The sequence below is a fragment of the Myiozetetes cayanensis genome, unplaced genomic scaffold (assembly GCF_022539395.1).
Source record: "Myiozetetes cayanensis isolate MyiCay16 unplaced genomic scaffold, myiCay2020 scf39, whole genome shotgun sequence".
NCBI classification, from domain to species: Eukaryota; Metazoa; Chordata; class Aves; order Passeriformes; family Tyrannidae; genus Myiozetetes; species Myiozetetes cayanensis.
In genome coordinates this window covers 957,078-974,073 of record NW_026087620.1, presented here as the reverse complement: position 1 = coordinate 974,073, position 16,996 = coordinate 957,078, and the positions used below count along the sequence as shown (strand labels likewise).

Genomic DNA, 16,996 nt, shown 5'->3' with positions numbered 1-16,996 from the left:
CTAAAATATTTCCTTTTTCTTGTGAGGAACGAGGGAATGGGGGGAAAAAAGAAAAAAAAAAAAAAAACAGGTTGTCCACTGCCAAGAGAGGGAATAACAAGGAGCTGGGAATTGTGCTATAGCATGATGACTCAGGATTGTTTTTACCAGCAAGGACATGTCCAGCTACTGCACTGCAACTGCTTGGGGTGTGCCTCCTAATCCTCTTCACTGTGCTTTTGTTCCTCAAGGATGTTGCTTCTTGCACAGAAAGAACCCTTTTCTGAAATAGCTTTAAACTCTACTTTCCTTCCTTTAGCAGAATAATCCAGACTTTCTGCTTTGACCCTTTAGGTGCCTTTTATGCACTTGTTACCCTTTTACAACCAGCTCTGATTCAGGCTGTAGTTTTCAGAGCAGCCCAAACACTCAGAGGCAGTGGCAATGTTTAATGTGTAATTTCCTAGCGCTTCATGCTGGCATAGAGAAACTGGGTGGTGAGGCAGAAAGGATTGGTGGGACCGTTTAGGCCAGTTACCCAGTTTTATGAAAATAAAAATCCACAGTTTCCTCTCTTTATTCTGCTCCCCCCCCCAAAGAGAACTGGGCACTGAGATCACTTCCTGGTGAATTCTTTTGTTGGTGCCACGAGTGAAAACTGACTTTCCCTGAACAGAGGTTACTCCAGGTGATTTGGTGTGGTTTAAAGGAAGCTGCAACCTTCGAGTCTGTGGTGGTGGATATTTGGGTTGGTCTTGACTGAACCCTGGAAAATCAGCACGTCATAATGTGAGGAGAAATCATCCCCCCTGCTGGGCAAACTGGAGGGCTCCTGCCCAAACCGTGGGAATAACCATCTCCCTGTTTCCAGCAGATGCAGAGGAACTGGGAGAAATGTGCAGTTCCTGGGCTTATTTTCCTGAGCCAGGGACTTTTTCTTGTAATTACCAGAAGATGCAGTTCACACCTCGTTTGGTTTTTTTCTCTACATTAAACGGTTGTGCAACTGAGAAAGACACAGCTCAGGCTTCCCCCTCAGTTCTTCTCATTTTCTTCCTTTCAGTCCCTTTTGCCTTTGCTGTGCAGTTGAGTGAACTCTGACAAGTTGTTTTGCCACTAATTTTGGTAGTATTTTAAGGATTTTTTTTTTTTTTAATTCTTAGCCAGAAGGTTTAAAATAACCATAGGGATTCTGTTGGCTTCACTGCAGCAGCAACAGGCTATTCAGCAAAAGTGAAGGAAGAAGTAACAGCCACATAGAAACAAAATTCAGCAGTCTGCCAGACTAAGGAAAATGTTCAACTAGCTTGTTCTTACCAACTCGGTTGTTTAAAAATATTTAACTGCTTTAATGATTCTAAGAAAAGTCTTAGATTCTTGCTTTAAGAAAGCCCTCCCTGGGTTTTAATGGTCAGGTAATGCTTAGTTTTGTGACAACTGTAAATATTTTCAGAATGAGGTCTCTGGTATCAAAGGCAAGGGAGATTTTTTTTTTTTTTTTTTTTTAATCAGAAGGCTGGCATCATAGCTGCTTTAAATTCTCCACCCCTGAAATGAAAAGATTTCTTTGGCAGCTGTTTCTGTTTGCAGTGTTAACAGCTTCTAAAAAATGTTTGTACTTCTGGTTTGCTTGGTTTTTAGATTCTCTCAGCTTATGGTCCTTCCAGTGTCTTGTGTGTGTGTGTCTGAACATAGGCAAGGAACCAAAAAGCAGACATGTGCCTACTGAAATACTGAATTTCCAGAAGTTTCACCAAGCTTCTCATTTTCAGCCAGGCTGGCTTTATCCCCCCTGTCTCAGGCAGCTGGGAGAACAGTGTGTTTTTGGTTATTTACACTGTTAATAAATTCCTAGTTTACTTGAAATGATACTTTTGGCATTGCTGGGTATTGGAAATCTAGACCTGGGCCAGCTGCTTTCTGTGCTTGTTTGTTCATGGATGCTTCCATTTCACAGCTCTATTATTGTCTGAGCTCTAAAAGGAAATACAAAGATGTCCTGTGGTTTGGGTGTTTGTAAGCTTTACACATTTAACAAGTGGGGTATAGAGAAGGTTTTATCCACCTTTGGACTGTGGTTTGTGGAAGGTTTCTTTTTGAGGTAGTGCTTGTTATTTATTGTCTTCTCTTGGTGCTGTGGACATGGGCACTTTATCCACACTGTGGCTTGGATGGTACAACTGATGGTGCAGCTGTGGGGGAGCTTGGCTGGATTAAAAATAATATCAAAAACCAAACCAAAACCGAATCAAACCACCAAACCAAACACCCCCCCCCCCAAACAAAAAAAAAAAAATCCCAACACAAACCAACAAAACCCCTTTTTTCTCCTAGAACAGCTTGTGAGGAAGTCCCAAACCAGCCATAGGAATGCGGGAAGGGGCTGATGTCAGTGCTGGCACTGCCCCTGAAGTGCTCCCCCAGCTGCAGCACTCAGGGTTAGTGTTGGTCTGGCAGTAAGACTGGCTCCAAGTCCTGTAGGTAACAGTACATGCTAAGCCTGTGCTGATCTCTCTTACCATCCAGAATCCAACTAAAAGCTTTTCCTCTACCAAATGCACTTTTCAAAATAACTGCACTGTGGTATTCCCTGTCATTTTAAAGAAAACCTTTTGAGTATCTAGGTGATGCAAAGCCTTATTTCCTTTGCAGACTGGTGGTGCTTCATGTCCAACAGCAGCATAAGGTGCTGTGTTTCTAAACTGTGTTTCTTTTTGTGGCCCCAGAGCAATCAGTGTGTTTGCCCCTGACCCTGCACTGCCTCTTGGGCTGTGTGAGCACAGTTCCTGAAAGCTTTGGGCAGTCAGTCAGCAGATTATCCTTCCCCTCTTTAAAGCAGGAGGGGTTTCTGACCGACTTTCTGCTTTCTCAAACTCAGGCAGGTTCTTGAGCACTTCTGAAAACAGAATTCAAGCAAAGCAGGTGTCAAACCAGGGACTGGAATGATGTTATTTTGGCAGTGCATGTTGAGTAACTCATGGAGTTTTAGTCTGGTTTTTTATTGCTGGCAATCCAAATTTTCTGCAGCAGCTAAATGGGGATTGTCTTTGCAGGTAGGGATAGTCCCACATGGTGTAAGTGTTTGTAATAATCATGTATCTTAAAACTTTTCTGTCAGTGTTTCCTCTGACCAGGTGGAAGTTAATTGAGACAAGTAATGGCACTGAGATGTCTGGATCACTGCTCTCCTTACTGATTTGCTCATGGCAGTGGAAGATTAGAAATGCAGTGTTTTTCTAACGTACTGCTTGTACACGAGGAGGGTCATCTGTCTAAGGAAAAACATCCTTTATTTTTGTCTCCTTTATATATTCCTCACTTGGATAAGGAACACTTCTATCAGGAATGTACCAACTTTGATATTACCTTGTTTATTGTTGTTCTTTTCCCTTCTACCCCATACCCCAAAGGAGAGCTCATTCTTAGGAGAGCCTCATACATCACTTAGATTAACAAAACTCCTACATATACAGAGCTCTTTGTCACTTTTTGGGATTCAACCCGCACAGATGTTGAAAGGAAACAAAAAACAACTCCATCTCAGCTTCCAAGCTGCAAACCCCCAACAAACCCCCCCTGCAGTGAGATCTACGCAGATGGCAGCAAATTACATGAACTTCCACTGAATTTACACTTTCAGTACTGCAGGTAGAACTGACTGAGTAAATAAATAATTCCCATCTAAATAAAGAAATTCCCTTCTGGTTTTACAGCTGGCAGGGAAAGGCATAATACTGACTAGAGGAAACAGCAGGGATATGCAGGAGTTTACAGTTGTCTTGGCTTTTGAGGGAGTGTTTTTTTAGGGAGGTTCGGGGTGTTTGCTCTTTGTTTTTTAACTGGTTTTGGTGTGTGCTTTTGTTCTCTTCAATCCTTGAACATGCTTTCTCTTGAAGATGCTGGTGTCCAAGAATTGCTGCAGAATCCAGGACACAGCCTGCTTCCAGAAACACACAAAGACCAGGTTTTCACTGGAGGAGACCACTACTCTCTGAGAAGCAAGCTTATTAAAATATACTCGTTTGATCTGTTGTTTTGAAGTTTGCATCATTTCCTCCATCAGTGTTTTTCCCCTCAAAGTCACTTTAAACCACCCTAAAGGTCTTGTTGTTACTCAGTTTCTGGCAAGGTCCTTAACCCTTCAAGCAGCACCTGAGAATTCCGTGTAAATGTGGTTTTGCACATCTTTTTGTGTTAGTTGATTTTTTTTTTCTTCCTTAATAGATTCCTTTCAATGTTGGTTGTTTTGTTGTGGGTTTTTTGGTGGTTTGTTGGGGTTTTTTTGTTTTTTGTTTTTTGGTTTTTTTTGGTTTTTTGAGACAGCAGACAGTTTCAAACTTTATTTTGGAAGCAATCATGTAAATATCAAAAATTTTCTAAATATATCTAAATATCTCCTCAGCTGTGGAAGGTGGTGGCTTTAGAGGGTTGCTTTTGATATTAGTTAATGTATTCAAATCTGGAAATAACTGCTCTGCTTATGCTGCTTCCTCGATTGCTATTTATAGACTTCTCATCTTCCCTGTTATTGGGAGGTGTAATTAAGAAGCATCACTGGGAATTTTCCTAATCACAAAAGACTCAGTTGTAAGTACAAAACGGTCTGTGCTCAATTCTGAGCAGACAGAAATGAGGGTAAACTTATGCCAGGTGTCCTATCCCACGTTAAATCCATGACCCTTTCATGTCCCACTCCCTTCATCCAGTCATACACTTCAGGAAAAAATGAGGGCCTGGTGAAAAAAGAAAGTTTGTCCAGTGTTGAACAGCTGGGTTTGCCAGCAGGAGAATCCCTGTTTGCTTGTGGTGTCTTTTTAAACCTGCCCTCCCCAAACCCTTGTTGCTACCTGAGGGGTTTTTTTGCACAGCAATTCAGAGCCCTCTGGCAGAGTCATCGTGTTCTGTTAAATACTTTCCCTCCTGAATAAGATAATGTCACACCTGGGGTGGGGTGGGAAGGAGCTTACAGCAGCAATAAAACTAAATAAAAAAAACCCAAATGATGTGTCACCTTTGTGATTTTAAACGTTCAGGCTTATGCAGGTTGGGAGGAATCCAAGTTGGTTTTTAGTACAGTAAGTAATGATCCAGCATTGTTTATATGTCACGTGAAGGTGATCTTTGGATCAAGGTGTGTTTCTTGAGTGCTCTTTGTGGTGTTTTGACAGTTTGTTGGAGAGGAACTCTCCTGGGTTCATATCACTTTGGACGTTATGGACAAATGCAGCTCACTAACAAGGGGCATGGAGAAAACTCCTGGTTTTGTTGGATGCTGGGAATTTAAATTAAGCTTAACAATTCTGAAATACAACTCAAAAGCATATGAGCGTAGCAATTGCATTGCTTACCAAAAAAAAGGTACTTCTTTAGTACGGAGGAGATTAATTTCAGAAGATGACTGTGTGTGTAATCTTATTTCAGATGAAAAGAGGCACAAAGCTGAGGCAAGAAACTGAGATTTGAGAGGTCCCTTTTGATTAAGTTATATATATTTCTCTCATCTGTCTAATTCTTAGTAGGGTCTTAAGTGTATAATAATGCAGTGTAAAAGAGTAGGAGAACTGTCTGCTGATGTATTTAGTAATGCTGTTTGCAATTAAAAGCCCTGGGGAAGGGTTATGGTCGTGTGATCAACCTTGTCTAAAAATAGTACGGTCACCTTGTCCTGAGAAATTGATTTTACTTGCCTTAGAGGAAGCATCTTTCGGGTCAGACAGGTGGACATTATATTATAATTCTTTAGAAAATAAGGCTGCTGATGGAATTACTGATTCTTTAAAGATTCCTCTCTAGTATCTCTAAAATGAGTGATGGGTGGTTGTTGTGTGGCACTGCTGGGTGACAGCGCAGTCTGTGCTGGGAGGGCAATTTTGCACCACTTTAAAATCTGAGCAGCATTTGCCTTTATAACCTGTATGTTTTATTGCCAGAAAGCAGCTCCATCCCACCCCTCCTCCCCAGAAACACTTCTTAACAAGTTACAATGAGTAGCTTCAACTGGCTTTGTTTTGAGGTGGGAAAATGGTTACAGCTAAATCTGGAGATGTATAAAGAGATGTAAAATACTGCAGCAACTAAGAAGGTGCTTGTCTGAGGGAGGGAGATCTGGGGCAATGGGTGTGTTAAAGGACGAGGAAGAAAAAAATCTAAATTACATGGGAGCTGCACCATTTTTAATTGCTTCTTTTTGCTCGACTGCCTTTAGTTTTCCCTTTCATTTTTTGTCCTCTCAGCTTGCAAGCTACACCACTTGTTTTGTTCAGTAAGTTTAACTTTTGACAGCAGTGGGGGGGGAGGTCAGGGCTGTTCTTTGTTCCTTGTTTTTCAGCAGCAGCTTTTCAGCTCAGTTTGTGGAAGGTCCCTCTCTCCCAGCAGCAGGAGCCTTGAGTGGCTGGTGTTGGGCTCGTCTTTGGCAAGTGAAGCTGCCTGAGCACAAAGCTTCTCTTTGCAAGGGTTATGGAGCAGGGACATGTGTAATAACATGCAGAGATGTTTCAAAGCTACTGATGCTTTCAGCTATGAGCAGTGAGCAGTGTGTTCAGCGGGATGGCTGCGTTCATCCATCCCCAAACCGTCCCAGCAATGGTGTTGCGTTGGTTGAAAGCGATTGCCAGAATGGCAGAAATGGAAGAAAATTAATAGTTTTGCATTCCCTTTTCTCCTCAGAAAACCTGAGAAAGGAGTCCAGTACCTCATCGAGCGAGGATTCGTGCCGGACACCCCCGTGGGCGTCGCGCACTTTCTGCTGCAGAGGAAGGGGCTGAGCAGGCAGATGATCGGCGAGTTCCTGGGCAATCGGCAGAAGCAGTTCAACCGGGATGTGCTGGAGTGAGTGTCCTGGGGGGGAGGAGGGGGTGTTCTCCTGCTCAGCAGTCACCTCGGTGCTTCACCAGTCTCTGGGTGTCCTGTGCTTCCCTCTGGGAGGAGGGGAAGCCACGCTCCAGAGGGTAAGAAAAGGTGCACACGAGCATCTTTGCATCATTTCTTTGCTTCCCAGGTAAGCTGCTGGTTCTGTTATTGATCCAGCAAGATACTTACAGGGATTTATGTTCTCTGCAGCCACGTGCATTTTACTCTAAATTTATGTTTTTAATTTCATAGGCCTTAGAGTGTGTTATTTCAAAGGGTGTGGGTTTTTTTTCCTTCCCCAGATAATTTACTGAATGAAACACAACAATATTGTAGGCCACATAAGGCTTAATCAGTAACAGAACTTGAAAATCATTATTAGAGCCAAATGGCTCAGATGTGAGATAAGGGGGGATTTGTGCCTGGGCAGGCACGTGCTGACAAGATCTATACAAACTGTTATTTTCCAAAAGATTAGATAAACAAAAACTGGTCTTAAAAACCAAAAGAAATGCAAAAGCAGAAAATCAGACTTTTAGCAGCTTGGTCATAAATATCTAAACCTTATATAGAGAGTAGACCAAAGTTGCTTTATTTTAAGAGGGTGTTAATTTAAAACATGTTTTCTTTGGGGCTTTTTTTTTGTGTCTGACATACTGACCTGTAAACATGAATACATCTTAGTTCATTTTTTTCCAGGATATTGTATAACATTTTAGCTAGATGCCTAACAAAACTGCTGAGAATTAAAGCAAAAACCACAATATTTGCCCCATTAAGGAAGGCTAGAGAAACTTCTCACCACCATTTTTTTAAATAGCTGTTTTATTTAACAATATAATGAAAGCTGTAGTGAAATCTGCCTTGGGCTACAGATGCAGAGACTTTTTCTAGAGGTCTTTTCTCTCTTTCCTGTGCTTTATTAAAAGCTGCCTTCTTACAGTCCAACCCCCAGCAGAAAGCAAGGGAAGCACCTCCAAAGCACAGCCTGGAGCCAGGCTGACACTGCAGAGTCATGGAATGTGGCTTGCCTGGATGCAGTCCCTGTTCATTCAGCATGAGTCACCGTTGGCCACTCACAGGGATCATCTGCATTTTGCAATTATGAGTCAGACTAGGGGGAAGACTCTCCAGCAAGTGTGTATTTTTAATTTTTTTTTTTTTTTTAAAGGGAAAAACAGCTTCAGGGCGAGGTGGATTCTAATCTTAGCTGACCTTTAAGGTCCCTTCCACGCCAAACCACTCTGATTCCATGGAGCATTTTGTGATGCTGAACCAATCACTTGCCCTCAGCACCTGAGACAGACCTAAGCAGAGGTGTGTCTTTATCTGGGAGGAAGTGAATTGTTAAGAACAAGGTCAGACTCACCTGCCTACGTCCCCCCAGCAATCATTTATCGAAATGAATGTGTTCTTAACTGAGCTGTTTCAGCCAGGCTTTGGGGTTCTCTGGATAGTGCCCTGAAGCTTGCCTGCAAATGGGAGGAGGGTATTTTCTCTTAAAAAGTGACAATGAAATAGCATTTCATCCTAAAAATCATATTTACAGATTGGAGGTAGATTTTGTCAAACGGATATAGCTCCAGGTGGGTACATAGAAAAGAGAGTTTAAAACACGATCCTTTTGCTGTTACACAATTTATTTTCAGATTACTTGCTTTGGTTTGTGTTCAAGTTTCCCAGACCTGTAAATTCAGGTGTTTTAGCTGTTTGATATCTTGAGCTTAGAAAATATCCATGAGAACAGGCTAGATTTTTGACCAAGAGCTGAATTCGGGGCCTGCTGTAGCTGCTGCCTGGTGGTGGTGAAGAACAGTGGCCATGGTGATTTATCTGCTGTCTCCATAGTTCATATCAAACCTTTTGAGACCCCTCCCGTTCTGTTGTTGGCCAGCATGTTTCTGGAGGTCCTTAATTGCATTAATTATAGTTCATTTTGACTCCAGCTGGGCTGCACATGTGTTTACACCTTCAAAGGTGTAAAGAGTTTTGGTGTTCCAGAACTTGGAAAAGGTGGGAAGACTGAGGACATTACTGCAGAACTGATAAGGGGGTTTAGGTGTGGATTGGAAGGACTAAAGTGCTTCTGCATAACAGGGAAAATATTCCAGGCAAGGGGAATAAATTGTTTGGTTATTAATTTATGTTAGCTGCAGTTTTACTGGAAGAAAAGTATGATCTACTCTCATTTGTTATTGTAAACCTGTACATTTAAGAAAAAGCTTTTAAAAGTGGATTGTGCTTTCTGTGGTTTCTGCATTACAGTAGTTCATGTCTGGTTATGTAAAAACTAAAAGATAAGTTTAAAGAAAGGAAATTTATAAGCTTCTGATTTTAAAGCAGATTTTAAACAAAGTATTAGAATGACATAATTGACATTGTTGATTATATTAAAATGGTTCCTTTTTTCTTATTTTTGGTCAACACTGTATTTTCTGAGCAAGAAAGTAATTATTTCTCCATAAGTGTTAACTGAAAGACATGGCAAATGATGGGGAGATGAGAATTACAGTAATAATAAGAGAGTATCCAAACAGGGTTATTTTTTTTCTCTGTATGTAAGAATGTTCCCAGACACAGAGCCATTTGGTGCAGATTACTGTGCCTGCTGCAGGCTGTTTGTGATATGATATAAACTATTTATTATTGTTGTAGGCATTGTGATGGTTGATTGGCCTGGAAGCACAAAGCTAATAATTATTGTTGGCAGAGGTACATCCCTTAAATCGGTCAGACATTTGTCATTCCAGCAGCTCTGCTGTTAAAAAAAGAATAAGGGTCTGCTTACACATGTTCATTGATCCCCTGTTTGCAGCCTTCCTTCACAGTTACCTGCAGTTACTGCCACTGCTGCTGAAGGTTTAAAGGACAATTCCATGAGTCTCTGTCAGGTGGAAACTCAAAAGGTGTTTTGGTTTGAAGTCTGACCCTTGGTACTGTGCTGTTAGAAATGAAGAGACACCATGGGATCTGTTTCTCTCCTAGCTGTGTGGTGGATGAGATGGACTTCTCAGCCATGGAACTGGATGAGGCACTCAGGAAATTTCAGGCTCATATCCGTGTCCAGGGAGAAGCCCAGAAGGTGGAACGGCTCATTGAAGCCTTCAGGTGAGAGACTGCAATCAGCCACCAGAAACTGCTGCTGCCTGGCGGTCCAGCTGGACAGCTGGGGAGGTTGAGCAGATCCAAGTTATTTCCCTGCTTATTTGCAGGGTCCTCTTTGAGCTACCAACAGTTTCAAATAAATCACAGAATCAGCCGGGCTGGAAAGGTCCTCTGAGATCATCGAGTCCAACCCTTGAGCCACTCCCACTGTGGTTACCAGACCATGGCACTGACTGTTGTGGTTTGTGGGGCTCTTGCTAAGTATGAAATAGGACTTTTCCTTTGCTGGGGCTCTTCACTGGTAGCATTTCTATTAACATAACAAGGTTTCTCAATTAAAAATTCTTACTGACACCAGTTGAAAAAATATCCAAGGATTTTTGAGTGTCTCTAACAATATATTTGGATATAGTAGTTGATATGAGTGGAATTATGAGCCCATTTACATTTTAGAGCACATATGCTCCCAGCTTTTCATTAAGCACTTCAACAACAGTGGAAAACAGAGCATTAATTTGTCAGTGCTTAACACAGGTGTACTTTATCCAGGGCAGGATAAGATGGAAATCACCCTGTGGCAGTAAGCCAGAATCAATGCTGTGTTCTTACCTGGTGTCAGGGCATTAATCACTGCGAAAAATGAAATCCTGAAGTTACTGTAGCTCAGAATCTGTACTAAGAGGTGAAATGACAGTGGTAGTAGAGAACAAAAGCCTTCCACATTCGAGGATTGGCTCATGGAAATACGTGACTGGAAAGCTAAATATATCTATGGAACACCAGTTATAGCTCACTCAGCCTCTGGAATGCAGCAGTTGGTTTATTTGGTGGAATTGGAGAAGCAATTCCTGGCTCTGACAGATTCCCCTCTGTGCTTTTTTCCAGCCAGAGATACTGTATCTGCAACCCGGGGTGGTGAGACAATTCCGGAATCCCGACACCATCTTCATCCTGGCCTTCGCCATCATCCTGCTCAACACAGACATGTACAGCCCAAATGTGAAACCAGAGCGAAAAATGAAGCTGGAGGACTTTGTCAAGAACCTGAGGGGTGAGAAAACTCTGGCAAGGAAGGTCTGAAAAGCTTTTCCCTGTAACTGTCATTGGAGGAACACCAGGATCGTCTGGGAAAAGACAAAATACAGGGCACTTAATGTTCATTTGTCCTGACTTGAGACTGCTGCCATTTTTACAGGCTTTAATTATTTCTGCAATAATGAAAACAGAATTAATTATGTAGTATTGTGTCCTTTTAAGAGTGGATGTATTGTCAGGTCTTTTTATTCCCACATACATATATGTGTGTGTGTGTGTGTGTATGTAAATGTATATTTATATGTATATATATGAGTATTGAGGATCAGAAATCACTATGCCCTGATGAGAACTTCTGGAAATTAATCAGAGATTTAAGTTCTCGCTGAGTAAAAGTTAAAAACCCACTCCAAGACCTTCCTGAAAGGTGTAAATAGCCCAGAAATTTCATTTTGATTTCTTCAGTGGTGTATTTTCTGATCAAGACATTATGTGCCAGGTTAGGGTCCACCTAAGCTTGCAATTAGATTGCCAGAAAAATACAGGTATTTTTTCACATCTGTATCTCAGATCTTTCTATCCTGGTTCTTTGTGGTGAAAGAATTTTTTGTGAGGTATCAGCTCAACTCCTTCTAACAGGAAGGAGTAGCTGAGTAGAGCTGAAAGTGGACCAGATGGCAGAAAAATAGAACCAAGGTGCTTAATATATAAAGATATATATCTATATATGGGCACATCTCAGGTTCAGGGCAGTTTGTGTTCATGTGGCACTTCCATTTCAGTACCAGGAAAACCAAAATACTTGTGGTGTTCTGGGATTTCAGCTCTTGAGAATGCAAGTCCCGTTTGGTGCTTTTATTCCCCGAGATTTATACAAGGCAGCAGCGAACAGACTGTGCTCAGCACATGTTTTAGCTTAGCAAGGTTGAAGTTAGTGCTGAGATTTTATCATAAAGTCCACAAATATTCCAAAAGACCTGATATTCATCTCTTGGCACAGTCCTGCAGTTACAACAGTTGTATTTTATGCAGTACCTTCTCTCTGATCTCCAGCAATTTTTTATTCTTGCAGGCATTTTTGTAACAGGTTACCTTGCCTGTAACTTCAGATCACTGCACCACAGAGGTGGTCTGTGGGAGGCCTGGTGCTGGGGAACAAAACAAGAGGCGGTTTTGCTTCCTTCTTTCTGCAAAGAAACTGTGTTTTATCACAGCATTTTTTATGTGAGCAGCTGTTCCACTGGGTGGCAAAATAGTCTGAATGGGAGAGAAGAGTTTATTGCTTTAAAACCTGTTCACAAACTAGACATGCATCTCCCTGTCCCCAGGAAATGCAGCTTTAAGTCACTTAGTGAAATTGGACTCCTTCCACGGCTGTTAAAAATTCAGGATTGAGCACTGAGGGCTGTGTTTTTCGGGATGACGTGCAGTGATCAGCACACAGTGCTAAACATTATCTAGGCTATTTGCTTGATTTGTTCTTCCAGAGTAAATTAGTTCTTTTTTGAAGTCTTGCACGAAATATTGGTTAAATTAATTTTACTGGTTGTTCATGAGGTTCTCGCGTAGGAAATGATGTTCTGAACAGCGCTGAGCGATACTGAGACAGAGGCAAAATGGAACAGTTCTTCTGCTTCCTCCCAGGGGTGCATATTCCTAGGAGGGGGTCATATGGAGGTTTTAGTGACTAAAGAGTTATTTAATTCATTGGAGCTTTGATACCAAACAGAGGAAACTTGAAAGAAAAAAAAACATACGACAGTAACCTTTTAATGGCTTAACTTGAGCCTCAAGTTTTAAAACAAAAATTCAAACCTATGTAATTTCCATCAATGTCCCAGTGCTTTTGGACAAAAGTCAGTGTTAAAATAATGAGCAGCATCACTTCTCCTGCCTTGGTGAGGGAGGACAAGGGCACGCAGGAGGTGTGGGCTGACGAGCTGTAAAACACTGATGAGCACTCAGGCAACAGTGGCATCTCTGTGAGCAGGGAAAAACCCAAGTGCTCGTGGTTTTACCCTCTGCTTGGTGAGAACAGTGTCTGTGAGAGCCCTGAGAGCCAGGCTGCTAACAGGACTGTTGGCTTCTGCAGGTGTGGACGATGGGGAGGACATCCCCCGGGAGATGCTCATCGGCATTTACGAGCGCATCCGCAAGCGGGAGCTGAAAACCAACGAGGATCACGTGTCCCAGGTGCAGAAGGTGGAAAAGCTCATCGTGGGGAAGAAACCGGTGAGTTCCTCGTGCCTGGAAGTCCAGTTTGTTTGGGGATTTAGGTTTATATAAAGGCTCTCCTGGTTCTTTTCTGCTTCAGGCATGTGGCAGTTCAAATCCTAAAACCAAGGGCACGGAGGGCAGGGCACAGCATAGAACAGGACAGGAAGGGGTTGCTTAGGAGATAAATTGGTTTATAAATGGCAAACTGTCCAAATAATGATTTGCTCTAAGGTTGACTTAAATTCTGGGGTGTTCACAATGCACATGGATTTTCTTGTTGCAGTCTGGTATTCATGGGTGATGACGTAAGGAGTCTTAAATTCTTTATGTGAAGCTTTACAAGTCTGAAATATCTGCATTTTAGGCAGTTCTCTTGTTTATTGCAAGAGAATTGAAGTGTTTTGTTCATGTGATGCTGTAGAGAATCATATCTCAAAATTTACACTGTCATTTATGGCTCTGTAATTTAAAAGAGTAACAGAGAACTTCCATTCACACCAGCATCTTTCTCAGCTCCACAGCTCCCATGACCTGGGATTGGTAAGGGGAGATGGAATCATTTCACTCAGAACGTATCTGGAAATCAGGTCCCATGCTGGGTTTGAGCATCCAGAGATTCCTCTTTCTTTGCTGTGGGAAAAATCCTGAAATACTTTACTGCATAAATAAATCTTCAAAGCATCTGTTGGAAAAAGGGAGAGAAAAGGAAGGCCACAGAATTTTACCTTCAATTTAGGAGCTGAGTGAACACAGAGATATTAAAACCAGTATTTTACCACTATTCTACCAGTATCTAATGTGGAGAGGGCCAGTGGATGCTCAGCCCTCCTGAATTCAAATCCCATGTCAACAATCACAGAGGAAGCCCAGAACAAAGCAAAAAAAACCAAAAAAAACCAAACAAAACAAAAAAAACCAACCCAAACACAAAAAACCCAGACCTACCTGTTTTTGAAGTCCTACATTTATTTTTTATCAACTCTGGGCAACTTCACCGCAGCAGGGTCTGATGGGTTGGGGGATTTGTTATTAGGAAAAAGAAGGTGGATCTCCAGAGTCTCTCTGTTGCTTTTAAAGAGCTTTGAATTGTAAGCTCTTCTCAGATGAACCTCAGCACAGGGGAGGGGGGAAGGGAATGAAGGACCACCAAAAATACCCTCATTTAGGTCTGTATCCCAGTGAAGGACATACTGAGGAGATCTCTGAAGAAGCAGAGAAAAGAAAGCAAAATTTCCCTAGTAAAAACTTAACTGATTTTGAGAAGAAGGGAAATAAATATTCTGAAGTCAGTATTATGGTTTCATATGAAACTTCCATTCTGTAACTGCTTGGGGATTTGGGTTTATATATAGACTTTTTGGGGAGATGTTTTTTTCCCGTGGTTCCTGTTTTATTCAGGCAATTCAAATCCTAAAACTGATCCCCACCTTGTCAATTAAATGGGATTAAGAAAACAATGCCCTTGCTGGAGTCCTGTGTTGAAGGATTCTCCTGTTGGGAGACTTTTTAACTGTGTGCAAGAAAATTTGGGAGACAGGCAAGAGTCTTTATTGATAGCTATGTTTGTTTTTACTTTATAGGTGTTTAGTCATAGTCAGACCGTGCCGTGTTTATTGCTATGATACAGTTCTGTGTTTCTCTGAAGTTTAATCAACTTGTATGTGTCTTTCTACTGTAGATTGGATCTCTGCACCATGGACTTGGTTGTGTAGGTATTTCTCTCATACTCCTTCAAGATTTACAGTCACTGCAACTGGCAGCATTTTCTTAAACTAACAATAAAGCGTTCTGTTACATTTTAAAATTTGAAATCAGTGGTGTTCTTTCAAGCCAAATTTTTCTGGTGTTGTAATAATAACTCTATAAAGTACAGAGATTTCTTAAAAATATGTTTCCCAGAGACTGCTTAATTTATTACCAAGACTTTCCTCGACCTTTTTTAATACACTTTTTACTCATTTCAAATGCTGTTATCACAGTAAAAATTACACAGCCAGTGAAGAATAAACCAATAAGTTAAAATCACAGTCACACCTCACCTTTGCACCTGGGCCCTGGTGTGTTTGTTCTTTCTGGTCCCTTTGAGAATTGAATGATACTCGGGGAAGATACTGCCAGTTGATTTTAAGGTTTGCTTCTGAAGGTAGAAAACATTGATTCCAGATTAAAGTTACAGCAGGCATATTCAGTAATGAACCTAAAACTGTTCTTATAATGCACCATTTTATGGATTTCTTTTGGTAGTGCTGGTGAGATCTCATCACGTGCACTGGAAGGAAATAAAGGCTCACTAGGTTGAGAACAACAGCTTTGGAGATACCTCAGCAGAATATTTCCAATAAGGAGATGGAGAATCAGTCTTGATTTCCTTACTGGCATGAGAAAATCAAACAGACTGAAAGTGCATTTACTTTGTCCTGATGTCACCATTTCCTTGGTACTGGGGAGTGACCAAATTGAATTAACTCAGTGGCTGACAAAAAGTAGCTACAACATCAGTGTGTTCAGCTCCCAAAAGCTGCAGTTGCTTTGCATCCTTTCTTCCAATAAAGATGTGTAAAAATGCAAAAATTTAAAATGTGGAAGTAAAACCCTTTGCTCTGAGCTGCCACTCAAACTCAAGGTATTAAGATTATTAAGATTTTATCATTTCACAAAGTGAAGCTCTCTCCCATAGAACTTCCATTGGCATCCATATACAGGAATAAAAGCTGATAGAGAGTATCTGATAGGAGTTCGATGAAGTTTGGATGCCATGCATAGAAATCTTTATGTTCCTGTTGTTGGTCCTTTGGTGGGAAAATTGATGGGCTTAGAGGTAAAAATATTTGAAGCATATTAAAAAAGATTCTGTGTATGAAAGATGCTCCTTCTTGGCTAAATGTTGTTTTATTAACCGTGGACTTTTGTATTATCCCAGGTGCTCTCCCTACCCCACCGGAGGCTTGTTTGCTACTGTAGGCTCTTTGAAGTCCCAGATCCCAATAAACCTCAGAAGCTTGGATTGCACCAGCGAGAAATATTTTTATTTAATGATCTTCTTGTGGTATGTATTTCCTGTCAGGCAGATTTGGAGTGAGGTATTCAGAAATCCCAACTCCATTTAAGTACAGGAGCGTTCCTAAAAATAAATATCTATTATCTCTTACTCTGCACTCCAGAACTCTTGGGATAATTAACAGATTTATATCTTAATTTTCTTAATTCTATGTAATTTGTATTTAAACTGAAGCCTTTTACTGATGGCTACACTCTTTTGTAAGAAGGTGTTGGATGCAATGGCTTTTACTGTAGAGAAAAAAAAAAAATCACCTCCGGGTTACCCATTTCCCTAATGGGTAAACAGAGACAGCCTTTATTCTGTGAATTATGAATTCAAAGTATTTGTGGAAAAACAAAATTACACACTACTTTGTATTCCCCAGATGTTCTCCCAACAGATCTGTGTGTGCACTGAAATAGGAACAGGATAAGCTGAAATAGATTTTACAGCTGAGTTTACTTTTTAGTGTGCACTTATCCTCACAGACATTAACTTGACCTGCTCTTTTGACAAACAGACAAAAAAACTAATGACAGCTTGGAGTTATTTGGTTGGTTTACTCTTAAAAATAGGAAAATTTGTTTTACTTTCCTTGGAATGTACCTGAGAACTGAGAACTAAGTATTTCATACTTTGTTAAGAAAAAGACAGCCTTCACACTCACAGTTTTACTGTGTGTCGTTTTTACAAACCTTCAGGCCTTAAATGCAGCAAGTAAATACAGAAATGAATCCTTTTGGTTATGAGTACATCCTCCTGGTTGTAAAT

At 41.1% G+C, this 16,996-nt stretch overlaps 1 protein-coding gene across 1 annotated transcript in view; it reads left to right on the top strand.

Moving 5' to 3' along the window:
- Nucleotides 1-16,996, top strand: part of IQSEC1 (IQ motif and Sec7 domain ArfGEF 1) — a 315,606-nt gene that overhangs the window by 280,679 nt on the left and 17,931 nt on the right. The window contains 7 exon segments of the mRNA XM_050328296.1: nucleotides 6,646-6,807; nucleotides 9,814-9,936; nucleotides 10,819-10,844; nucleotides 10,847-10,984; nucleotides 13,061-13,200; nucleotides 14,864-14,893; nucleotides 16,106-16,231. Of these exon segments, the coding sequence (XP_050184253.1) occupies nucleotides 6,646-6,807; nucleotides 9,814-9,936; nucleotides 10,819-10,844; nucleotides 10,847-10,984; nucleotides 13,061-13,200; nucleotides 14,864-14,893; nucleotides 16,106-16,231 (745 nt within the window).